Here is a 26,118-nt window from a genome sequence, read left to right as displayed (position 1 = left end):
TCTAGCTTTTAATTATCAAATATAAAACAGTTACCTCATTGCATAATTTCAGCCTATAAAACTTTGGTTGTTATGCTATCAGAAAACAAGTCTTCCACCTGTTTCCAGTTACCAGTACTATTTTCAAAGAACAATGAGAAAGATGCATTTTAATAATACTTGGCAATTTCTATTTCCACCTGGTGGAGCAGGAGAGAGTGGAAAAATGTTTTGAAGGGCATACATACCAGAAACTCCAGGAGTTAATCCAAATGAAGAGAAAGAAGTAGAATTCTGTTCAGAGGTATTAATCCTTGCATCCACATTCCAAGCAGCTGTGGGGAAGGGGGGGAAACAAAAAAGAAAAAAAAACTTCACACTGCTGGCAATACTAAAAAAAATTAGCTATTTAATTATGAATAGGGCCAGCAAAAGAGTGAAATTCCAGCCATGTTAACATTTCACATAACTTAATGGCATTATTTTGCTTAATACATCAGACAATTAGTGCTGAAAGAGATGTGACTGTATGAACACTCAGCTTGAAACAAATTTCAAGCTAAGATCTTCTTCCCTCTAGAGACTTCTGTATACATAAACTCACAGAGCTCCATACTATTTTTTGAGCTCCATACTATTTTTCTCCTTCCCATTATTGCAATCACTTAAGTTATTAAAAAGCATATTTATTAACTCTGTAGATGAAATCTAGGTTGGAGCAAACTGCAGATGTTAAAGAACAGACCTGAGTTCAAAACAGTTTTTGACAAATAGGAGATACAGCTTAAAAATTAAGATATATTTGACTGTTAAGTAAAAGGTAGAAAATAAGTACAAATAATCAGTGGCACCAATGTGTTTAAAGAAACATCTGATTAGAATGTGATTCTAAATAAAAAATACTAGTAGCTTTTATTTAGAATTACATTTATTTAAGTAGAGGGGTGGGCGCTCAAAACTGGATAGAGTATTCCAGATGTAGTTCAAGAAGTGCATTAATCACTATCCCCAATCTACTGACTCCTGTTAATACAGACCAGAATACTGGTGGTGTCCTTTTCTGCTGGGGCCTATGGCTCAGCTTGGTGTCCACCAAGACCCCTTATCCACAGAGCTGCTCTCCAGCAGTTGGTCCCCTGCCAGGGGTGCTTCCTACAAAGGTGCAGCATTCATATCTGTTGAAATTTCTCAGGTTCCTGTTGGCCCATTCCTCCAGCTGGTTTAGGTACCTATGGATGGCAATCCTGATCTGGACTGTATTAACTGGTTTCCCCCCATCCCCACTCAAGTTTGGTGTAATCTGGGAATCTGATGTGAATGACACTCCATTGCCTCCTCCAGGTCATTTATAAAGATGACAAATATGACAGTTCTAAGCACAGAGCCCTGTGATATGCCCCTTGTTACCAGTCTCCAGGAAGAATATGACTTCCCAACCCGCAATTTTTGAGCCTGACCAGTTTTTCAGCCATCCTAACTCGGGTTCAACATGGTCTCTCACAGTATTTACTGTAAGCACTACAAAAGTCATCATAAAAGACATCCACTGCTCTCCCCTCACCCACAAAACTAGTCACTTTACGAGAAGCAAGTCAGCCTAGTCAGACATGATGCATTCTTGGTAATAAAATCAACAACCTGGTGACAATCACTAACCTTATTACAATACACAGCAGAATAGAGCTAACTGCAATATGAAAAAAGCCCTATGCCTCTACTTGGCAACAGTAAAGCTTCCAGTGGTAGAGCAGGTCCAGGCTCAGGAACCCCATTTCTAGATACACAAGATAAATAAGGAGGTCTAGACTAAAGCAACGTTGCTGACTACAAAGGAACACTGCTGTCCAGAAGAGACTAGAATGTGCACAGACTTGGTAAGGACCATACTACAGCTTCTACTAATAAGTTGAAGATCACTGCCCAGAGAAAAATGAAGAATTCTCTTCTTCATTATTATTATGGAGTACAAGTGATCAAGGCAAAAAATGGTAGTGGAGAAGATGAAAAACAATTTCTAGTGAGAAAAACAGTGCAATTCTAAATGTCACAAAAGCTGAACAATCTTCATGCCTGGAGCTGAAACAAACATCTGCCAAAACCAGCCACAGTTGATTTCATTGTGTTGGATCAACAAAATAAACGTTATGAGCTGGGTTTTAAGACCTCTATTAAAAAAAGAAATTACACTTCAAAATGACTTTGTGATTACTTTCAGAATTTTAGGAAAGTAATACAAAAAATGTGATTCCTTCACAGAAATAATTTTATTTCAGATAAACTCCAAAAACATAGTTGAACTGTAAACAGAGAGTTTGATGTTAAACCATCAGAACTTAAACAGAAATGGCTTAGTTCACACTTCACTAGACCACTCAAATAGCTTTATGTTGAACCATTAAAGTAGTCTTGAAGAGATTCACTATTAAAAAAAAATATATAAAAAAAATGCTTAAATGAAACAAATTTTCTCTGGAATAGCTTACCAATAGAAGTGAACAAAGAACGCTCTTTCCAGGGCCTGCCCACCAGGGTTACACCCCAGTCCTTTCCATTTCCATTAGCATCTCCAGTGTCCTGGCCCCAAGCTGATGTCTCAGCCTTCCTCTTCCCAGCTGCAGTTGAGGGAACAGATGTCCATTTCTCCTCCCCTACACCAATCTGTGAGGAGGTTTTTACAGACTTCTCATTCCAGCTTCCTCCATTTACTGTATGGCTTTCACTCAATCCTGGAGAAACTTAAATACAAGGATAATGAAAGCATTATATAAAGTAAGAACTGGAGGAAGAATTATAATATTATTTACGTGAACACAGACTCAACAATAAAAAGTACAAAAGCAGCTTTGCTACACCAGTGTGATATAGAAGAGCTGCTGCTCTGTCTCAGCTGATTTTCCAGTTCAGATGATATGTACCATCTGTCTACTAACTTGAAGAATGAGGAAAAAACAGCACCAAACTGCACTCTCCTTCCTGCATCCCTGTCCCTTTTGTTATAGGGCTGCTATCTCCGTGAATCAGTCCCTCTAAATTACAAAAAACAAACAAAAACACCCATAAAAAAAAAGGGGTGGGGGTGCATCCAACACTGCCAGGTAATTTCTCTTACAGAGTATGTTTATGATTTGTGGAAAGCCCAAAGCACTAAATGGAGAATAATTTCTGTTTCATAGCTGCTCACAGCAGTTCTCTAGGCAGAAAGTAGAAGGAATCAAGGATTAGAAAGAGGTTCCCAAACACTACACAGTATTTGCAAAGAGCTCAGGTATCATATTGACCATAAAGTCCATCAAAGTCCAACTTTGATGGACTAAAGTCCATCAAAAAAACCCATGATAACACTCAAAATAATTCCTAAGCAATATATTTCATGTTACATTAAGGTAAAAGACCACAAGTCTATCTGCAACAGTCTACCCTGAGGAATTACTAGTCATAGCAAGAATCAGGACTGGTATCTTTGTGCTCCTTGCAGTTATCTATATTAAGTTTTTCTTTGAGCAAATACTCAGTTGATTAACACAAAAAAGTAAGTTTGAAAAGCTAGCATAAAGAATTTTTAAGTGGAGCTTGAGAATTTACTGTTCTGTAAGTAACAATTTGTATAACAGGTAATCTGGCTGAAAATTCCAGATACTGAATCCTTTTCCTACACATAGCACAGGCCTACTAACCTATTAAGAAGTAACTACAACTTAGAAGTATAACATTTGCATAACCATAAAAGCCAGCTGCATAATAAAGTTCCAGATCAGTAACTGCACAAAATCTTGCACCGGCAATTTGTGTTTTCACTTCTGTAAAACACTTTTCTAGTTAATTAGGATGCATAATAATGAAAGCCTTTTACCTTGTGGAATTGATGACTCCCCCTTTGCAGGCTTAGAGCTGCTAACTTGCGCGTTCAGAAGTGCATCACCTGATTCAGAAGTAAGACAAAACAGAGGTAAAGTTTTTTTTTTTTTCCCCCAAATAGCAACACCTGTAAAAATCTTCTAAAAGAGTATCCATCACTGATATTTTAAGCAAAAAGCCATCAATATCTGAAAGTAAATTAAGACATTTTCAGAAAACTTAACAATAAAATGAAAATGCTCTACTTTTTATTATTTGTGTTTATTTTGCAGGTTGAATGAACTATTGGGGCCTATAAATCAAGGGCAGATTTCAAAGACCTCTAGCAGTTTCCCCAAGAATGGTGAGCAGAAATCTAAAACAGAGGCTGTCATTTTCAAGCAAAGGGCAGCTCTAAGCATTTCAGAAACATATAGCTATTTCTAACTTCCACCTTATCACGAAAACACTACATACGGCTGAATTCTCTTCCTACTAGTCTGGTACAAGGTGATACATAAGAACATATGATGCATAAATGACTCTGGCTAGAGAGGTTACAGTAGTTATGGCCAGCCACAAAGTATGTAGACAGTTGGAATTATCATTTTGTGAATTTGTTTGTATGTATATGGATGGGAAAAAAAAAATAGAAAACAGGAAACAATTGATCTAGTCCTCAAGGAAAAGAACCATGCACTCAGTCAAGATGAAAACAAGTGTCAATATAAACACCAGGTAAGGCACAAAAATTTCATTATATTGTTAAAAGGTACCAGACAGCTGCTAGGCTAGGTTTTTTTGCCACTTTGCTAGAACATCAAGTTTCATCTAATTAGAGCACCAAGTGTAACAATAGACAAAAAGTATGTCCAAAAGCTGAATTGTTTGTGTCTTCAGATTCTTTTAGGTTCTTAAACCATTTCTCAGTGGCAGCCAAATATGAATTCTTGTGCCTACACACGGTTTAAACAAGCCTATGCAACTTTTTTTTTTTTAAAGTAGCACCCACAGAAGCTAAAGCCTTCATTTCCTTATTAAATCCTTAGTTATAATAATTGGTTGCTAAGTCTCAGGAAGATGTGCCCCACCATTATGAACAACTTTAACACAGGTACTACTAAATAATGTTGGAAAAAATACACATCAGTCACTGCTTAATGTGGACAAAGAGGTCTCACAGGCACAACCTTCCCACAGGGAAGTGTTCAAAATGGTAAGGAGTTGGTGTTGCCTGCAGCAGATCTAAGGGTGCCTTTGAAGGTTCCAGAAACATAAAGGACAGAGTCAGCAGACTACAAGCAAAGGAATGGGCCATATGCCTATGAAGCTGTGAAGGTATCAGTGTGGAGGCCAGTGTCTCAACTCCTTACACCAGAACATTCTCTCCTGAGCTTCCCCAAAAGCGTGGCTCAAAAAAGGGGGAGCTTTGCACAATAAGTACCTTTACATGGCCTGGAACAATTTCCTCATGAGTTACACCTCCAAACATACCTACCATACATCCAAAACAGAGTCACTATTTAAGCATTCAAGTAAAGTTATCTTTCTAGAACACATTCACAGCCCTATTGACCATCATACCTTTATTTTTTCTGAGACCAACTGGAAGCGATGGTGTAGGCATCAGTTGTTCAATGGATACAGTAACTGCATTTTCCACCCCTTGGAGATTTGATTCTCCTGAGCCACCATCGGTCAGCACCTTGTCCCGCTTACGCTGCTGCCGCTTCTCTCGGTTACTGATTTTAGTTTCCCAGGCTCCTAAAACATCCACCAAGTGAAAACAACACTGAATAAGTCAGAGAGCAAAAAGGAAAGAGTTTTAGCTTGTTTCATTTCAATTTGAAGCTTGAGTACAGATTTAGCTTAGAAATCACAGACATGGCAGTCAACTTCAACATTAGTTTGAAAACTTGAACAAGTGGCCACAGGTAAGTTTTTCTGGATGCAATGTGGTAATACTTTGCTTCACAGAACAAAACAGGAACAACATGAGGGCCCTACTATTAACAACTTTTCTCAGTTTTTTGTAAGTTGTTTAACTTAAAATCTGTTGAAGTTGCTAAATACTGCTTTTTCAAAGATCAGATTTCCAGATACAACTGTGGAGTTATGACAAAATGAGTTTGTGTTTTCTTATGAAGCACAAACTTGTAAATGTTGTTAACCAGCATTTAAACCAAAAATATATCTAATTGCATTTGTGTGTGTGTGTTCGTGTTCAGTACCTTCATCAACTTCCTTTCCATCTAGACGTGACATATCCTGAACCGTTTTAGCATCTCCCTTTGATTTCTTTTTTTTCTTTGACTAGAATAAAAATAAAACATTATCTTAATAATTAATTAGTGATCACTTGTCACAGTGATTTAGAACTCCTCCCCATCAAAATATAGGAGTACATTTAAAACAGATTTTCTTGAACCCTTTGTATGGACAGTCCCTTGAAATAATGCTGAACAATACTAATTCCTCAACATAAGTCAAAATTATTGAAGTAACATGAAAGACTTATGCAGTACATCAATGGAAGGTGGGGGGAATGATTAGTTATGGTAGAGAGCACAAAGCCTGGTGGAAGAAGCTACGCTGATGGCATCACAGTCACAGATCAGTACCAACTGTCTGGCAGTCAGATCCCACTCAGGCAAAATCTATTTTGTGCAGAAACAAGTACGAAGTTACACATAGAGAAATGAAGAATGACAGTGACTTCTCTAGAAAAAGTGGGTAAGAGAATTCCAGCATGGAAAACGCCTTCAAATCAGTAACTGTGACTATAGTTCATACAACAGATACACAGGGTTTTTTCCCTAGGTTTCTCCAGTTATGACTTCCTGGCTATACATGAACAGATAAATGAAGAGGAACAAAGATATGGAGATGACTACTTCCACAAGCAGCTGTGGTGAAACAGGTAGTAATATAAAGTGTTAAAAAGATAACATTGAGAAAAAAAGATGAAAAGTGACCCAAGATATTGGGAGAGAGTATATCTCGGAAATCCTTGGTGTTGAATCTTTTGATAGGCTGAAGTGAGGGCAAATTGACTTGACTACCTTTTTAGAAAGAAAACACAGTATTGAAAAGGTTTTCAATCCAGTGAAGAAAGATGTATGTACTACCAGACAAACCTTTGCAAAGAAAGATGGTTATCCACTCAGATGTTATAATGGGGAACTATTCAGTGATTCACTGTCTCTGGAATATTCGAATAAGGATACTCTACGAATGCTGGATGTCTTTCTGAAATATATGCTTCTGCCAGAGTAAGACTAGCAATTGCCAGCTTTATACCCAAGTTCAAATGATATGATTTTCTAGTCTTACGTGCACAAGAAAAGTATAACATTCTCTCTGGAATTCAGAATTGGTAACAGCTAAATTACCACCACAGCTGCAGGAGCTATTCTACAGGCCTACAATGGCACACAGCTCATACACCTTTGGGTTAGCATGCCCCACAAGTACCATGTACCTTCAATATAGGTACTGAAAGCAGTGCAGCTTGTTAGTGCAGCACTAGAGATAAAAAACATTGCATTGCTTACACGCAATGCTCTGCCAACACACCTCTAACACTTAGGGACCTAACTTGAGAACTCATGGTTTACTGTACTAGGGGACCCACAATACAAATGCAGCCAAACTGAATTCTCTCACTTATTTGCCCAGCAGATTATCTTTACCCTCACACCAGCTATGTGACTTCTGAAAAGTCTCCAAGAGAAGGGCCAGCTTCAAAAGCAACTCAAGAAGAATTAGTTCTAAGAATACGAACAAGCCAAATTATTTGCCAGAGCACCTTCTAAGGAAAGAATTAAAAAGCAGAGTGAAAACCAGCATGAAACACAGTTATGAATTGCTTCTTAGACCTCAAGCAGAGGAAAGATTATTAAGTTTGTACCTGCATCTCTCATTTTCAGCTACATTGCGAATGGAAGTTGAGGTCTTAGAATCTCACACACACAAAGCTGTAACTACCCAACTGTCCTCTGGCACTAAAACACCACAAATGTCTTCAGAAGTCTCCCGGACAGCAGTTTAAGATGACTGTTCCTCCAAGTTATAACTCCAGTTTCTTAAATAACTAGCTTCTACAGCGATAGTGACATGAAAACATCAAACTTTAACAGTTATAAAAATAAGTTTGCTACTAACAAACACTGTTTTTAAAAATATCAAGAATTCAAATCTTGAGAATATATTTACTTTCCTAAACAGAGCTACTAGAACCTCATCTGAGAAACCAGAACCATAATTAGTTATCAAGTTTACTCATCACTTGCAGAACTTAGTGCTGTAACAGTCACTATTTCAGTAACAAACTGACCAAAAAAAGCAAGAGATGAGTTAAAGGTTACTGAGCAAGCCAGCCCATTGTTATGCAGAAACCTGTTTATTCAAAGCCTCACCTTCTGTAATACAGAAGGTTGCCAGTGTTTGCTCTGCCACCAGCCTCAGAGCACAGGAGGAACTCAGGAAGCCTATCAAAATTTTTCAAGCCTTTAAAATGCTCTGTCCCCCATGAGAGAGCAATAGAAAAATAAGCTTTTCTTCCTCATCCCTAAGGGTCTGCTTACTTCTAGTATTTAAGACAAAGCAGTTGTGTGTTCACTAACAGAATGGGCAATAAAGTTGTAACATCCTGCAATCCTATCCACAGAGACACTTCTTAGACACAGTCCCTTACACTAAAACCAAAAGAAAATATGTACTGTGCAACTGAAACAGAAAAAAAGGAAGAAACTATTCAAAGTGTCAAGAGAATCATAAACCCTATGAACAGCCACAATCCAGATGTTACCCAAAACTTCCTTTCCCGCAAAGCAGAACAAGAGGAACAAGAGGATACAAATTAAATGACTACCCGGAAAAAACATGCATGAAATTTACAAGTCCGAAGCAGCTAAGAAATACAGAAACACAAAGGGAGTGTGACTTTCATTGAAAGCATAAATCCAAATAAATTCAAGCTCTCCCCCTCCCCTTCTTCCTGCCCCCCCCACTCCCCCCCAATTATACCCTTCAGGTCACAGATTATATATATATACACACAGACATGCCTCTTAAATCCCACCCATTGACTTGTACCACCCATCCCAAGCTACACAAAGGCACAAACACAGGACACCTTACAATCTTCTTAGCAGGTTTATAACATTACAAATGTAACAGATGCCCCGAGAGGCTTAACCAAATAATTAGATGCCTGTAAAGTTAACTGTAGTTTAAAGGAAGTTCTTGGGGATGTTTTTAATTGAGGGGTAACAATCAACTCCTGAGGCAATCATGCTTTGCTCAGGGTTCTCCGAAGAGACAGAAAAACATAATTAGTTAAACAAACATCCTTATCCATACAGTGGTACTGATTTCCTGGAGCTGCAATTTCAATTTAATGTTTTAAAATTCACATAGCTCAGTTTGCAATTTTAAGATAAAGTTTGAGTTTAGCATTTAAACACCTTACCTACTTGGAAACCTGCTTGAAATAAAGTGAAAGTTGAGAAGAAAAATACAGTTATACCTTCAGGTTCAATTTTTTTTTTGTTATTTAAAAAACCCCCACAAAGTCAATCTGATACACGACACATGGCGAAGAGAATGAAGTGTGCAAGATGAAATTTTAAGGCAAACCCATTTCACAGAAAATCCCTTCTTTTCGTCAATGCTAAAAACATTTAGAGCCCTATAGCCAACTACCAGGATAAAGTCTTTTAGCCAACACACTAACCGCAAAATAAGTTACTATAGGATAGTCAAGTAAGTTAATTAAAGCTTGAATGAGCTAAACAAATTACAATAATCAACTACTGGTTTCTGACTATTTATGCATAGTTATTTATTTTTCCTCAGTATGGTTAGAACAAATGCATTTCGTTGAAGAAAATAAATCAGACATCCATGACAGCAGGAAAATTTCATGCACAATGTTAGCAGAAGAATGAAGCCAAAAATTATTGTCAAAGACCTATCATACATATATCCACGTTGCCTCCAAATGACAGCACTTATGATAAAGCTAGAAGATATTAGTCCTCACAGTGCAAAAAATAACATTGGCATTAGTATGGTTACCTTTTAGATAAAGCTACAGACCAAGCTTTAAAAAGATGTTTTTAATGTAGCTGTTCAATTTGCATAACAAAAAGCTCACACCAGACTTCAAAGCCCATATTTGTCCTCAGAAATTAGGAACTCTAATCACTAATGGATACATCTGACAAAAGAAATAAACAGGCACATGGTCTTAATCCTTTGAATAGTAGTCCCCCAATTGTTAGACTGTTTACAAGCCACTTAACAATACTGTCATTAGTTAGATGCAATCATTATGTTGCACCTTCACAAAAGCCAGAAAAGATGAAACACAAACTTAATTTTTGTAGGCTTAACATTTTCACATGGTGAACAGAGATATCAGTGTTTAGCAGAGGGCAGGGAGGGGGGGATTGCTTGATGCAAACGTTTCATGATAAGGCATGATCTCAGAAGTTAAGAAAATACTATTTTAGCTCTTTCCAACACCAAATTAGATTAGCAGTACTCTTCATTGTAAGAAATATTTCTCTTAACTCATGTTAAGTATCAGGAATTCAAATCACAAGTAGAATTATTAGATATTGAAATAACATGCACTAAACTTTGACACTGTAATTTCATATCGACAACTGACCTTTTCATTCTTCTTTTCTGCATCCACAGGCTGCTTTATATTTTCTTTACGGACAGTTTGTATTACTTCATCCTCAGATACTTCATTGAAAGACCGTCCATTAGGCTGTGAAAACAATAAGCGTGAATAATAAAAAATTTGGAGAAAGCAGATGAAACAAAGCTCAAATTACACTATTACTGAAATGCATCTATTTGTTGACTGAAAAACACTCGCAAGATTGTTAAGTAAAGCAGAGTCATGGATTGGTGCTCAAAATATCTACTGCAATTCTATATTTACCAAACAGAAACCAGAAAGGAAAGAAAACAGGTCTCCTCATTTTACTTCAATCCTACTCAACACAGGACTTGCTTATCAAAAGGTAAATTTCTGAAAGTTACCAGCTTTCAGAACAGCTACAGTTCTTTGTATGCATGTGCCATAAATTATCTAACTAAATGAGCACATTTACCACTTTGTAGCAGTTCAGCAAGGGGCTGTATTTTTAAAATAACTTCTACCTTGCCCAAATTTCTGCAGTGTCTACCTATGTGTATCCCTCACAGCGTATCTTCCTTCACAAGTTAAACTTCATAGTAGAAGAGAAATTAGAAGCCAAACATGAAGCATGACTAAGCATGACATCCCATTGTTCTTTTCAGACAGACTTGATTATAAGCGTTACATTAGTTTAACCATTTTCCCTTCCACATAATAAAGGAAAGAAAATTAGCGTGTATTATTTAACATATAAAGTTTAAACTCAGAGACTAATTTAATCACTGTCCCATCATCACCTTTAACAACAAAGGCATACACCTTAGCCTATATATTCACTATGTAAAAATGTATTAATTTTTAGGTCATGTTTACTGTTAACAAAAAGCTATGACTGAAGTTACTGTGATTAATTACAGAAAATATGAAAATAAGCAAAGCATTATACTACTGTTAGCCATTAATTTCACTGAGTGAAAAACAATTGTCAAGAACAGTAATTGATACTGAGTCCACACAAATTTCATACTGATTCATGTTCATTATGCTTCAGATAAAGACTGAAAATTTTTAAATAGGACATTAAGTGTAACTGCTTAATAGTTGTGTTAATTTCTGCAATTTCTATTTAAATAAAGTTTGAATTATATTATCTTTAGTTATTTTTGTTATTAGGCAAAGGCTATTTTAACTCTGCATCATACAAATCTGACTGCTTGATAGTAAAACAAAAAACATTACAACTTAGCGCGACCGACCCCTTCAATTGTCAGAACTGACCCTCAGTTCAACTGGTACAGGTACTGAAGTCTTGCCATGTTATATTATGCTTACAAATCACCCTTGGCATGATTTCACCAGTGCATAACACAGTATTGCTTACTCTAGTTAGCCAGCATGCCAACTTCTTATTTTCTAACTATTAATAGAAAGATCGGGTCACCTAACCCCTCTTCTCCTGCAACAGCCAGCTTTAAGCTGGACTTTTTACATCTAAGATGCAGTACATTTGCCTCAGCATTCTGAAAATGAAGTATATTTTACAGATCTGCCTCTCACAACTCCCTCTAAAAGTTCCTCTCAACAAAGCACACAGTACTTGATTCCACAGGGATACCATCTTTGGTATCCACAGGGATATTTCATCTTTGAAAATAATCTGTTGCCAAAAATCAGTTCCTGAACCCCTCGATTTTCTCCAGATTCCACACAGCCATGTTACTAGTAGTGTGATGTCTTTCAATCCGTGTTAGTACCCATGATGTTTAAGATCTTAAACTGGAGAAAGAATCACTGTTTCTAAGTCATTTAGCAGTAGAGCTAGATAACAGATTTGCTGCATCTAGTATTGGACTCATGTTAAAAATGTTTATAGCCAACTTTAATTCTGTACTTTACTTTGCTTCTTTGCTATTATATATATACGCCTTAAATTGAAAAACACTTTCTTAATCCTTCTAAAAAATTCAACAGATAAAAGTTTTAATCTTTAATTAAAAAAAAAAAAAAATCAGCTGTTTCTCTGAAGTAATAAACTAAATCATTTCCTTTAAGAATCCTCTGGAAAAATTCACCCACATGACTATCTAAAATGCTGTCTGATCATCTGATCATGTAAACAAACACCATAAGAAATATGTTTAAAAACTTTTACTTTGATAGATTTCCCCCTGAATGTATCCCTGAATTGTAACAGACTCCTTTTCAGTGGAAGCTTTCGACATTTATTTTCTGCCCACAGATGAATCATAGAATTTTAACCAAAATTCATGTGACCATTTTTGGATATACCAGAGATAGTAACAGAAGCGGGAAAGAAAAAAGCTTTTCTATAGTATTCAGAAACATTTCTTTTAAAAGACAACTACAGCCAAAAATACTAAGTTTAAAACTTTATGGTAATACATAAAACATCCACTGGCAATATTATTGCACACAAATTATGCAATTCATTATTTGCCATCTTTTTCCCCTCATCCTAAAAGCTACGGGGAAGATGTAAAAAGGCCAAAATGGTGCTATCAACAACAGTACTGATTTCTGAACACATTTCTTGCCTGCTGATCTTAAAATCCCAATTATTTAACTAAACCTTTTTCACACACATTAATTTAAGGGCATTAACGTAAAACAAAAGTAGAATAAAGGTTTTGCTAAAACTGTTAAAATGAAAAATACTGTTCTTTAAATATGGTACAGTGCAATGGATAACTCAGTTTCAGACTTCAAATGGTAGTAATGAAATTGCTATCATTTGAGTCTTACAAAGGCCATATTAGCCAAAGTCCAGAGTTATATTATAAAGATATGACTACTTAGCATATCTTTGGCCAACGAAAGAATCTGTTCGCCAATATTATTTTCTGTAAGCCTCTCAAGAAAGAAACTACACAATTTTCTCTTTGAGCACTGGAGAATCCTACAGCCCCACTTGTGCAATTTGACTAACATATACACAAATTCAACACGCAAGTATCACTTTAAAGTCTTTATGCAGTCTATTTCTAAGAGCAATAAGCACATAATGAAGTGCAAGCAGTCACAGCCTGAAAAGCTCTTTCAAGTAGATCAACTAGGAAACATTAATGCAAATGTTTCTACTAAAATGTGTAGCATTTACTGTCCAGGTGTACTTCAAACAATAGGAAGTGCGTAGTCAATTTGGTATTTTCTGCATCTACAAATAGTATGAATTGCTTTCTGAAGCTGTAACATAGTACAGAAGACGGTTACTCTCAAGTTTCTATGGTGTTTTGCACATTGTACAGAAATCACGTAACAACAGTTTCACCTTTTTTGCTGCTGAAGGTTTAAAAAGTAGAAAAAAAAAGAGAGGCAGAGCAATTATTTAGAAGGGAAAGGAATTCAAATTACAGCTCAAGAGATTTTTGGAAAGAAAAAAGTTCGCAACAGGGGCCAAAGAACTCTGACACGAGACAAAGAACTGGGGGTAAAAAAAAAAAAAAAAAAAAAGAGAGAGAAAGGTGCTTCAGGTGTACTGCACAGAATCTAAACTATTGATAACATGATACTACAGTGCTCCAAGCAGCTGGAGAAAGCCAGAACTGGCTCTGTAAACTAATTATAGTGTTAATGAATGCTATACCGTTTCAGCTTCATTTTTTAGTTCAGTCTGCCCATTGCAAGTAAATAAACAGAGTCTCATGGTTGCTACTGCATCCAGTCAACTCAGTGCTATTTAACTAAAGTTCGTTTACTAAAAATATCAGCTAAGTTGTACTCTACCTATATAGGAACTGAATAAAGCCACACACAAGAAAAAAAGCAATAATACTCTTCCTCAGAAAGGAGGAGCATTTCTGATCCTGAGTGATGAGTTATGCATCACCTGCCCTATGATGAGCTCAGGAATTCTGTACTAAAGTATACTTACAGCTTTTAATTAGACATCTGTAGTGTGCTCTTTAATGCCACAGACCAGTTGCTCTAAGCTTTCTGAAACGCCCGCAATGGAAATCTAGACCCAGGCATAGCAAACCCTGTAGTAAATCTACTGGTAATAGGCTTACTCTTTTCCCTTCACAGACCTCAGTATTAGCATCACAGCACACAACAACACATGACAAAAAACGACTAGGCAGCAATCACTAAGAATTTCTGTTGCATCTTTAAATTTCCAATGTTATTTCGAGAATTTTTCATGTGAAAGTTGGAAAATATTGGGACATACTAATACAGGTCTCTATAAACCTGTCTTGGAAAATAAGCAGGAGACAGGCCTATTAAACTTTGCCCCTGGTATAAATTTGCACTACAGTTAATGATTTGGTTTGTGCACTTTCTTTTTGGAAAAGGTAGGGTGTTTGGGCTTTCTTTACCCCTCTGCTTGGAAATAATGAAGTACTATAAAAATAACTTTTAAAATTAAAATAACTTTTAAAATTAAAAAAATACCGAATGACAGTTTGACAGCTGAAAAACTATTTTACTCTTTTGATTATGAAAATTTTTTTCTTACATAGCCTTAACTTTCATTATTTTGTCCCTGAGTGAAAACCTGAGTAAAAGCTTGAAACAATACAAGTATTCATATTCACCAAAAATTTCAGTTAATTAAGTTCTATACAAAATTAATACGAAGTTTGCTTTTATGAAGCCCTGCACTACAGAGTACTGTCAAGTTAACAGTGCATCTACCTCTTCAATCTATCTTCTGTTGAGACTTTTTTTAATGTCTTCAGTGATGACTTGCAAGAGTTTATGCTTTGTTTGTATACTAGAGCTTAAATAAAATAAACCAAGCAAAATCTAAATTATTCCTAAGGTTAGTCTTTGTTTTCAAAAAGGCATAACAGATCTACTAAATCTTGAAGGATTTGCTCTTCAAAATGGCAAAAAAAATTGCATCTTTAGTGTGGCTTCTCCAAAATGGAGACCTAGCTACACTGGAAAGATTCTGCTTCACAACTGCTTCCTCCTCTTGGTGCTCAGCATTCAGACTCTTGCAACTTCCAGAATCAACTTCAGTAGTTCACTGCTCAAAGACACGTTGGTGGTGTATACAGACTTTTTTTTTATTATTTTTAAGATTTTCTAGCCTTAGCTTCTCATTAAAAAAACCACCCCAAACTTCTTAAGTTTCCATACTGCCACAGACTTAAACAAAGGTACAAACCCATTTTCTCTCCTTTTTCTGGTCATTGGGTAAACAATTCAGATTTTATAGAGCAAGAAATAATTAAAAGATACAGTTGTAACAGGCAGGGGACATCTGCTGCACTTTCATTCCTATAATCCATTTGGACATAAATAGGATTACAAACATACTAACAATATAAAAGCTACCGAAGCAATCCCTTCAAGCCCCAAAACTACAGTAACTGGAAGCTTTAAAAGGGCAGTTGATAATTTCTGCATTTCTACTACTTTGCTCATTAAGTGCATGCATGCTGTCAAAGATGGAAGGTTCCCACACCACATACTGAGGATTTAAAAACAAACCAAAAAAAAAAGACAGGAACGAGCTGTTTTTCAGGAGCTGCTAAGACACAGATTTCCTTATTAAAGGAGATGATCCTTACTGTAACAACTAAATCAGACATATTCCTATTGAGGCAAGCTCACCGCGAGACTGATGTTAACAAGTTCTGTCGAAAAGACACAGCAAAAAGCCTTACTCAAGTTTGAATCATCACAGCATTTACGGGGCTTACAACGCTACTTGCAACAGTCTGTACCTGCCTGGAAAACCTAAGCCATACTAAGGTCTCCACTACTGGCTCCTAACCCTGCAAGCATTCGATGAATAATAATGAAAAAATAATGCTTTCATACGATCGTTTCAATTGAAAAGCTGCTAAAAAGAGCCAAGCGAGCGTTTTTCCTCGCCACGCAGATCTATTCACGTGTAATTTCCGTGTGTGCGCGCTGCTCCTCCAGGTTCTCAAAGCCAACCGAGTAACCCAGAGGACATCAGTCAGCTCCGCAGCAGCCAGGCGGGACACCCCACACCCTCCCCATCCCCCGCAAAGGCAAATATCACCCAGGTGAACCGCACGGGGGTTACGACTCCAGGGCCTCCGGACCCTGCGAGTGGTCTCCTCCTCACCCACAAGCCGAGGAGCAGGCACCGGGGACAAGCCCCGGGGAGAAGCAGCCACGCTCGGGGCCGCTCACTTTCTCCGGCAGCTTCTTCTTGTTTCGCTTCTTCTGCTCCTCGCCTTTCAGGTGCAGCTGCTGCCCGGGGCCTGGGCCCGCCGCCTTGCCCTGGCCCCCGCCGACTGTCAGACCGGCGCTGGCCGCCTCGTCGCCCTTTCTCTCCGCCGCGCTCCGCGCTGGCTTCTTACGGAGGCCGCCTCCGCAGGCCACGGCCAGGAGCAGCCCCAGCAGCCCCATCCCTAGGGCGGCCGGGACCACCAGGGCGAGCCAGGTGGGCAGGCCCTGCGGGTCGAGGCCCAGCTCGACGCCCAGCTCGGCACGCAGCAGGCCCAGGCCGCCCGACAGGACGTCCCGCACCCGGGCCGCCGCCTCCTCGGCCTGCTGGGCCGCCGCCTCCTGCCAGCTCCCCACAGCCATCGCGGCCCCCCTGCCCCGCAGAGGCCCAAACCGGGCGGGGCGGCGAGGGAGCGCTCAGGCCGAGCGCATCGCGGCCTCGGGAGAGCCGCGCTCGCCTGCCCGAGCTGGGGGTGGCGGTGGCAGTGGTAAAGGGGGCGAAGGAGGACGGGACGCGAGCGGAGCCTCGGCGGGACGCAGCTGCCTCAGCCCCGCAGGCGCCGGGGTCTCCTCCTCTTCCTCCCCGCCCTCCGCCTCTCCGCGCAACGTCACCGCCCCGCCGAGGGCCTGCCGCAGCGCGCCGCCGCCATGGCCGCGGGGCGGAGGGTGACGCCTGAAGGGCGGGCGCAGAGCTCCCCGCCTCCCGCCCCCTCAGCGGCCGCCTGGAGCCCTCCTCCTCCTCCTCCTCTTCCTCCTCCCTGCCTCGCCTCGCCCTGCCCTGCCCGGGGCGGCGCGGAGAGCAACCTCGACGTGGCAGCCAGCGAGCGGGGCGGGAGCGGCGGAACCGAAGGGTTATTCGGAGCCGCCCCTGCGGCCGGGGCGGGAGACCCCGCGGCGCTTCACAGGGGCTCGGAGATGGCGGCCTGAGGTGGCGGCCGTGTGTGTGGGTTGTGCCCCTTCCCCTGCGGGCAGCCCCCTCACAGACACATGCCCACGCTCGGCACGGTGCTGAGGCGGCGGGTTGAGGGGCGGCCTCGGCGCTGGTGTCCCCGGTCCCGCAGCAGGGCCTTCTGCGGACCCGCGGCGCCGTGGGTGCATTTCCACGGTGACGGGCGCCTGTCGGCTCTATTTTCGTTTGCGGTTGCCCCCGGGAGGCCGCGCGGCTCCGGTGTGAGTCCGGAGGTGGCCCCTGGGGCCCTGCCGGGGGTCTCTGGGACTTGCAGGTAGATCCTCCTTCAGGCTTTACAGGCCGGGCATCAGGGCCCCTCAGAGACCGGCTGTAATGCGGAGAAGGCATTGGAAAAAAACCCAAAAACCCATCTGTGTGCTTTTACTTATTTCTAGATATACTAGACAAGGCAATAGAACAACAGAGATATTTTCTAAGAGCCATATTTTCCAAGATCTCAACTCCCACAGACTGCCTCGATGCATCAAATCAAGTAGCTTGATGAAAAATACAGCCGTGTGTATCGCAGTGGGTGGTGTTTTGTCGCTGGGATCCCCAAAACTGCGTTTAGAATCATAGAATCGTCTAGGTTGGAAGAGACCCTTGGGATCATCGAGTCCAACCATCTACCCTACTCTACAAAGTCCTCCCCTACACCATGTCCCTCAGCACTGCATCTAAACGGCCCTTAAACACAGCCAGGGATGGTGACTCCACCTCCTCCCTGGGCAGCCTGTTCCAATGCCCTATCACTCTTTCGGTGAAAAATTCTTTCCTAATGTTCAATCTAAACTTACCCTGTTGGAGCTTGAAGCCATTCCCTCTTGTTCTGTCACTAATTCTCCACGTACTTTAAAAATGAGCCCTAAAAAATTTGACCTCGGGTACATGTCTTGATTTTTCAGAGATCTGGTCTCGCAGCGTCCAGAGTTCCTGCAGAATTTGAGCTGTCAGAAGCTCAGGGCTGGCGTTGTTGAGTGGCTTTAAAGTGACAATAGTTCCTCTGCAGTGGTACGTTGCTGGAAAGTAATGTGACCCATTCTTTTCATTTTCAGTTCTACTTACAAAAGGTCTTCCTCTCTCACAGATTGCTAAAAAAATATCTGGCTTTAGTGCATTGAAATGTGCATGGAATACTTCAAATTTAAAATGTAGTAAAATAAAATTTGTTTAAGCAGCACAGTGATAGCTTATACTGCTTTAATATACTCATAACTTTGCATGATTTTGTAAAGTCAGTGTATCTTTCACATACAAATATTTATGTTTTTAGTGTTCTCAAAGTTTTTTAGTAAAGTATTCCTGCAGTGCTCCTAAATCCTAGGTTTTTTATGGTACCACCAGGTGGTCAATTCCTGCTTTTGTAATTGACGAAGGGTATTGCTGGAAGTACTGGTAGCAACAATCTCAGGCTGAGCATTTTACTGGTAGACGTTTATATACTTTTAGAAGATCAGCTTTTTCAGTTCAAAGTCATAACGCTTTGGGGTTTTTATAAACCTTTTATGCTTCAGTGCAGACCATGCATATTTACTGGAAAGTATTAACTGTCGTCGTACTGATTGCTGCATAACTCAGCCACCCTAACATGACAAATAAATTATTCTGTAAGTAGTTTCTTTGTTTAAGTTGTTGTCCTAAATAGATAGAGGTGACACAACAGTAGTTTTGGTTCAAGATACATTATCTGAAAAAATAGGCTTCACAAACGTGAGAGCATCATTCAACTACAACAGGTGTGTTTTTAAAACCCAGGCCACAGAACAGTAGATAACTGTGGGTTTTAAAGAAACCAGTGCAAGAACCCGGTGGGGCTGGGTTCCGCAATCCAAGCCACTGGATTTAAACCCGCCGAAGGTTTTTAAATGCGGCCCCGCGGCACCACCGAGCGGCAGCGCCCTGAACAGCCGAGCAGTCATAGGAAACAGATTTGTGTTGGGGGAAAATAAATAAAAAAAAAGAGGTAGCAGATCCTCACTTGAAAATAGCCACTTTCAGTCTGATTCGGTTGGCGAGGCAAGTTAATCTGAAACTAACAAATATCTTTCTATTCTGAACTAATGAGATACAGCCATAAATAGGCATGTGATTTGCAGCAAATTGAAATATATTGAAGAAAGTTTGTGTGACGTTAAAAATGGCAGGAACATACATACTCTCGACGGTATTCATCAAATAAAGAAAACATTCTATTTTATACTAAATTTGATACTAGTATTAGTTTAATATTAATCTTCAGTAAGTCTTATGAGGAAAGGCTGAGGGAGCTGGGGTTGTTCAATCTGAAGAAGAGGAGGCTGAGGGGAGACCTTATTGCGCTCTATAATTACCTGAAGGAGGGTGTAGAGAGGCGGGGGTCAGTCTCATCTCCCAGGTCACAGGAGATAGGACAAGGGGAAATGGCCTCAAGTTGCACCAGGGGAGGTTTAGATTGGATATTAGGAAAAAATTCTTCACGGAAAGGGTTATCCAGCATTGGAATAAGCTGCCCGGGGAAGTGGTTGAGGCACCATCCCTGGAGGTGTTCAAAAGACAGGTTGACATGATCCTCAAGAATATGGTTTAGTGATATTTTTTTTTTTTTTTTACTGCTTATTTCTTATTTATTTTTTTGGCAAAGTTAGGTTGATGGTTGGACTAGATGATCTTTAAGGTCCCTTCCAACCTAGACGATTCTATGATTCTATGATTCAAATATCTTAATAGATTTGACCCAAGCTACCCCAAGGACTCTTTCTGTCAGTGCTGAATATAAAACATCTTTCTCACCATGTTCTCCCAGGGATCACAACGGAAGGTTGAATGACACATTACAAAAGAGAAAATAATGACAATCACGAAAATAATGAAGACAAACTTTTTTTTTTAAAATGTAATTTCTCTTTTCCCTGCAAACATTCCTTGTTTTAACACAACTGCTATTAGACATAGCGTTAATAACTTTCCACAATCATTTTTAAAACTCAGAACCTGCCATTTGGCGTGGCATGAGGAAAAGGAGCTATTGCTTCATAGATCTCAAAATACCTGTCCCATGTGGTTCTTATGATTATCTCAAAGAATACTGAAGCTATGTCTCTTGCAGCTTTGGATATTCTTTAGACTAGAAGTCAGGTGGGTACAGCAGAAGTAAATTAAGCCTCTCAGCATTTAAATAAGCAGAATCCTGAAAAAATACATTCAGGGTTTACTCGTTAGGAAATTGAAAAAGTTTTGAACAATAGGCAATTATACTGTCTCACATAGGTCATGACTCCAAATTACTTTAAGGTGAACTCAATACATAATTGATTGAAAATATTAAGGCAGTTACTCATTATTGATCATGAAGGAGGGAACAACAACAAAAAAATCCCTGATCCAACAATCGCCATCCTTGGAGATGTTAATAAATAGCCAAGAAAGGGATGAGAGACAGAGTTTTCCTTGAGAAATTACTCATCTGGGTCATGGCTGGGTGCCTTAGGCTAGGGCTTAGCTCTGTCTGAGGGTTGGATTTACAGTTCAGGATTGAACTAGGGGTAGGAGAGTCATCACACCTAGAGATGCATTTGGAGTGGAGCAACCAAGGGCACCAAAGAAGGGCAGGACATGGAAGGAATTCTTTCCTGAGATATTTTTCATCCAGGCCATGGCTGGGCATGTTGGAGGAGGCTCAGCTGATGTCTGGGCTTAGGGTTAGCATTAAAGTTATGCTCATGGTTGGGAGAGAGATAAAGCCTAGAGTTACAGTTGGTGTGGGGCAGAAAAAGAACAGCCTTTTCTGTAAGGGGTAGGCTGCAAAAATAATTCTTCCCTGAGATCTTTTTAGTCTGGGTGCTAGCTAAGGGTCTGGAGCGAAGGCTTAACCCATCCTTTGCATTCAGACTAAGAATTTTAACAGAGGAGAGCCTAGAGCTCCGCTTTGAGTCAACCTGAGAAAGGGTTCCTGAAGCAATTGTCTTCTGAGAACTTGATAGTCCTGGCTATGGCCTGGGGTCTTGGGCTAGTCTCTATTGATATTGGGTCTTAGAGTTGGGGCTACAGTTAGGCTTAGGGACAGGGAACAGACAAAGTTTGGATCTCTGTTTGGAGTGGGGCAGGAAAAGGTCTGCAAAAAAATTACCCTCTGACAAATTTCTCTGATTTCTTCTGATTGATGGTTAGGGGCCTTGGGCTAAGTCTCAGCCTGCACCTTTGGTTAGGGATTTGGTGCTGAGAGGAAGTCTAGAGTTCCACTTGTGTTGGGATTGTTGGGTTAGGATTCAGCTGGCACCTAGATTTGACGTAAGGGTTACAAGAGGCACAAAGAGTGGGAAATCCAGTTTTGTGGTCTGGAAAGGGAAATAGTGGAGTGTCAAAGGGAAAAGTGGAGTGTCAAAAGGATTCTCTTCTGAGATCTTTTCCACCTGAGCTGTGGCTGTAATCTTGTGTTGAGCTTCAGCTGACATGAGGATGTATTGATCTGAGTCATGTCTAGGATATTTTGGTCTCAATCCAACACAATGTCTGGAGTATTTGGGGCTATGTCTACACCAATACATAAGTTTAGGATTGGGAGAGAGACAAAGCACAGAGGTCCATTTAGAGAGAGGCTCAAAAGGAGCTGCTGAAGGAAGATGCAAGTTGCAAAAAAAAATTTGTCACCTGAGAACTTGGGCGACCGGGACTAATGTTCAGCCACCTCCTCTTAGAGTAGTGAAGGATTTCAGCAATTCTTTGAACAATTTCAGTTCTTTTAATGCAGTGCTTCAGGAAGGATTTCTTTCCCACCTAAGGGGAGAGGATGAGGACAGTTCAGTTAGAAGATGAGTATTCCATGTCCCACTTTTGACCTTGGTAGTTCACTCTCTTTTTTTTTCCTGTTGGCATGATCAGCTTTTTGAGCTGACACAGAATCCTAAGTCAAGATTCACTGTTAAGGAGTACTGTTCTTCAAAGTCTTTCTTAATTTTACATTATCTTTCATTATAGTTCACATTCTTGTCTGTAACCGTGTTATTCAAATATAGAAACATTCTGACAAAAATCATAAACTTAATTCCCTGTATGAAGGATAAGTCTGTTCTCATTAAACCTTTGACATAAATAGTGTTTAGTCATCAAAGCTAAATTGTTGTTATGACTGATAGAGCTCTTAAGTGTCTTGGGAGGTGAAAAACATTTTGGCAGACTGTTCACGTTCAAATTTCTATCAGCCCTAAGCACTGAGAAGAATAAATATGCAAAGACTTGCTACCCAGCTGAGAAAAAAACCCTTCAAATTAATGGAAAGCAAACACCGAATTATAGACCTATTAGCTTATATCACTGGTTATACAAAATTGTTTTCTGTGTTTTTTCAAGTGTGCATTAAATATATCCTGTAATATGTCTTCTAACATTTATCTTTGGAGAGTTTTCACAGCTTTATTTTATAGTCAAGACAGTTTTTCTAATACGGCATTTTAATCAAGAGGTAGTTGCTGTTCATGCAGATGGCACCAAGTTAACTTGAAACCATGTGGTTCATTTATTAGCAATACAATTACAGGATTCAAGTGTGCAGGCTCATTTATGCATTTAGCCTTTTTCACTGCAGTCTGTGTTTCTGACTCCTGCATTGTGAGTCCCCGAGATAGCTGGTGACAGAAGCAGCAGGGACAGCAATGTGGACATATTCAAGCTATTTCAGTTGTTCCTATATGTTCTACTCTAAATAATTTTGTTATAGGCTTGGACTTTTTTATGTTGTTCTGACCCAGAGATAGGTGGGAATATTCCAAAATACCAAATGTTATCAGAAAACTCCAATTCAGGCAAATGACAGTCATGGAGGCAATCTCTCTGTTTCAGTTGAGTTTTTGATGCAGCACACTTGGGGCTCCCCTGGGAACCCTGACCTGGTCCTGTTCTCCTGATGGCTCGTATAGCAGTGTGCTGTGAAGCCTGAGCACCCTTGGCTGTGAGGCCTGCCACAGAGAAGACCTGTTCTGGGCAGCTGTACTCTTGGAAACCCAGAAAACCCAACCCCTGGCCTGAGCTGGGGTGTCATAGCTTTTCAGTCCCTTTTTTTAGCAGATGGAAAGCTGTGTAGCCCCATGGGAGGAGAAAAAAAAAAAAGAACAGTCAGTCATGAAATGATGAATAATACATAGAACATATGTGAGTTCAGTCTGCACCATCAATGCTAGAAATGACATTTCTTAACTTTCGGGTACTTGATTTGGCATTCTTAGTTATTCTTTATGTGAGAATTTTCATACCAGTTCAACTTCTTAGAAAATCAAATAGAAAAAAAAGTTTTCCTGATTTTAAAATCTACTTCAGATTGAAATTATTCCTATACAGAGTAAAAACCTCAGCCTCATTTAAAAATTATTGAAATCTGACATCCGGAAAGACCTCACTGTCTATAGTATGTATGTTTATAGTGCTCAGTGAAATAATCCCAGAGTTTGTTTCAGTTCTTGGCCCTGGGGTGAGACACGCTGACTCCCACCCATGCTGCTTGAGACTCTCCCACAGCTGATGGGCCGTGTCCATACTGAACAGGTTGTGCCTCTGGGTTTATTTGGATACCATGTAATGTTCCTATGACCCTAAGAGATAACTGCTATTTTTTGGTAGGTTGTTTTTCGGGGTGTTTTTTTTTTTTTTTTTTTTTTGGGTAAAATACAGAAGTCTGACAGTATCCACCCAATTTGTTGCAACAACAAAGAATACTGGAATATGTCCTTTCATTTGGCAGAGGAGTACTTTTTTTTTTTTTTTTTTTTTTTTAGGTCAAACTGTCTGGAACAATGTGAGGGCTGTGTTGCAGCTTGTCAGAGTGAGGTTTTTATAGAGTGAAATTGAGGGGTGTATGCTTTGCTGTGCGCCATAAGGATCTGTGAAGATGTTTCAACACATGAAGACTCTGTAGGTCAGACGAAGCCAAACCTTGTCAACAGCACTTAGAGTAAACTATCCTGCACGTGCTGCCTGAATTTTGGTTGGAAAGTTAGGTGGAGTGGTCCAAAACAAACCCAGGATGTAAAGTAATGGTTAAGGACTGTGAATACTCTGAGTAAATGATTCAAATTTACTCTTTGTACTCTTTTATTTATATGAAGAGACCTATCTAAAATGTCTAACATTGTTTGCTTTTGAATATTTCCTCCTAGACATTAGCCAAGCTCAACCTGAAAGTCTGAAGTAGGACGTGAAAGACCACCTAGGTTTCTACGAAGTTTTGAGCATTAGCTGCCAGACCAATGCTTTTTGGTAATCATGTAGTTGTTACTTAATAATTCCATGTATGGTTTTGATCTAAACCAGAGCACTGCTATGCAAAACATTTGCCTTCAGAATTACAGAGTAAATTAGGTTGGAGTGACCCACCTATGCCCATCTGCTGCACAAAGCAGGGCTAACTTTGAAGTTTGATCGGGTTGCTCAGCCTTGTCCAGTCAGGTTTTGGAAGTCTCCAACAACAGAGATTTTTCAGGTTCTCTGGTTTCAAGTTTCAGTGCTTGGCCACACACTTGTTGTGAAAAATATTATCTTTATATCCAAGTGGAATTTCCTGTGATGTGGCTTGCAGCCATTGCCTCTTGTCTTTTTGCTGTGCACATCTGAGAAGAGTCTGGCCCTGTTTTCTCTGTAATTCTTCTTTAGTTAGCTGAAGACAGCAATTAATTTCCTCTTAGCCTCCCTTCTCCAGGCGAACCAAACCCAACTCTCCTATGTCATATGCTCCAGCCTTCTAAGTATTAAAAAATACTGGGAAAACAGTGAATTTTACACTGAGAAAACACATTATAGAGCTGGAAAATCAGTATGTAAATAGAAAGAAAACTGGGAAGTGATCAGATATTTCGGGCTGAAATCTAAACCAGAACAATGGGGACAATGGCAAAAATTCCTTTCTGAAAAGGCAGAAATAATTTTGGCCACTCAAAATGTGAAACATGTCTTTTTGCCTCTTTCATTTAGAGTTATGTCTTTTGCTTAGCCTTTTTCTTGTTTTAACTTAGGCTATTTTTAAAATGTGAAAATGTTCTTTTGAAACAAAAATTTGTATTTTAAAGCTTTTGGCATTTCTGAACAGAAATATTTTATTGCAAAGAAGTGGAGCTGTTTCAAGCTATATGGATTTTCCACCCTGTCTTCTAGCTAAAACTGCTAGTCAGCAGTTTGACTCAAATTCATGAACACTTCTCTTTAATACCATTTTACCATATTTACTATTAACTGATTCATATGGATGTTGAACTTAAAGAAGCATCTTATGGATTCCAAAAGGTGAACAAACCTAAGAGTTTCATTTAAAAAATGAAGACCTAGAAAGTCACAGGTGTTTAATGCCGCATATTTTTCAAAGCATGTTCATGATCATGAAGCAGTTTGATGCAAACACTGCAGACTGAATTTCTGAGCAGCATCCCAGCTTTCTTCCTGCAGCTGTGCTGCCTCCATCTTACTGGCCTCTGGCCTTTGACTTTAAGAAAATTCTGCATGTCCCCTTGTCTTCTTTCCATTTTATTTTTAAAGTCCCTTTGAAGTTAAAAAAAAAAAAAAAAAG

At 39.7% G+C, this 26,118-nt stretch overlaps 1 protein-coding gene across 1 annotated transcript in view; it reads right to left on the bottom strand.

Annotated features, from left to right (window-relative positions):
- MTDH (metadherin) overlaps nt 1-17,236 on the bottom strand; it is a 32,959-nt gene extending 15,723 nt beyond the window's left edge. Inside the window, exons 1-8 of the mRNA XM_014965206.1 lie at nt 16,564-17,236; nt 16,058-16,080; nt 10,493-10,597; nt 6,045-6,126; nt 5,398-5,577; nt 3,830-3,898; nt 2,463-2,714; nt 228-314 (exon numbers count right to left, since the gene is read on the bottom strand). Of these exons, the coding sequence (XP_014820692.1) occupies nt 228-314; nt 2,463-2,714; nt 3,830-3,898; nt 5,398-5,577; nt 6,045-6,126; nt 10,493-10,597; nt 16,058-16,080; nt 16,564-17,008 (1,243 nt within the window). The 5' untranslated portion in view covers nt 17,009-17,236. The remainder of the gene's footprint in view (nt 1-227; nt 315-2,462; nt 2,715-3,829; nt 3,899-5,397; nt 5,578-6,044; nt 6,127-10,492; nt 10,598-16,057; nt 16,081-16,563) is intronic.
- Nucleotides 17,237-26,118: the final 8,882 nt, after the last annotated feature.

This window comes from Calidris pugnax, unplaced genomic scaffold (assembly GCF_001431845.1).
Source record: "Calidris pugnax isolate Ruff unplaced genomic scaffold, ASM143184v1 scaffold41, whole genome shotgun sequence".
Classification (NCBI taxonomy): domain Eukaryota; kingdom Metazoa; phylum Chordata; class Aves; order Charadriiformes; family Scolopacidae; genus Calidris; species Calidris pugnax.
This window is presented reverse-complemented; position numbering and strand designations above follow the sequence as displayed.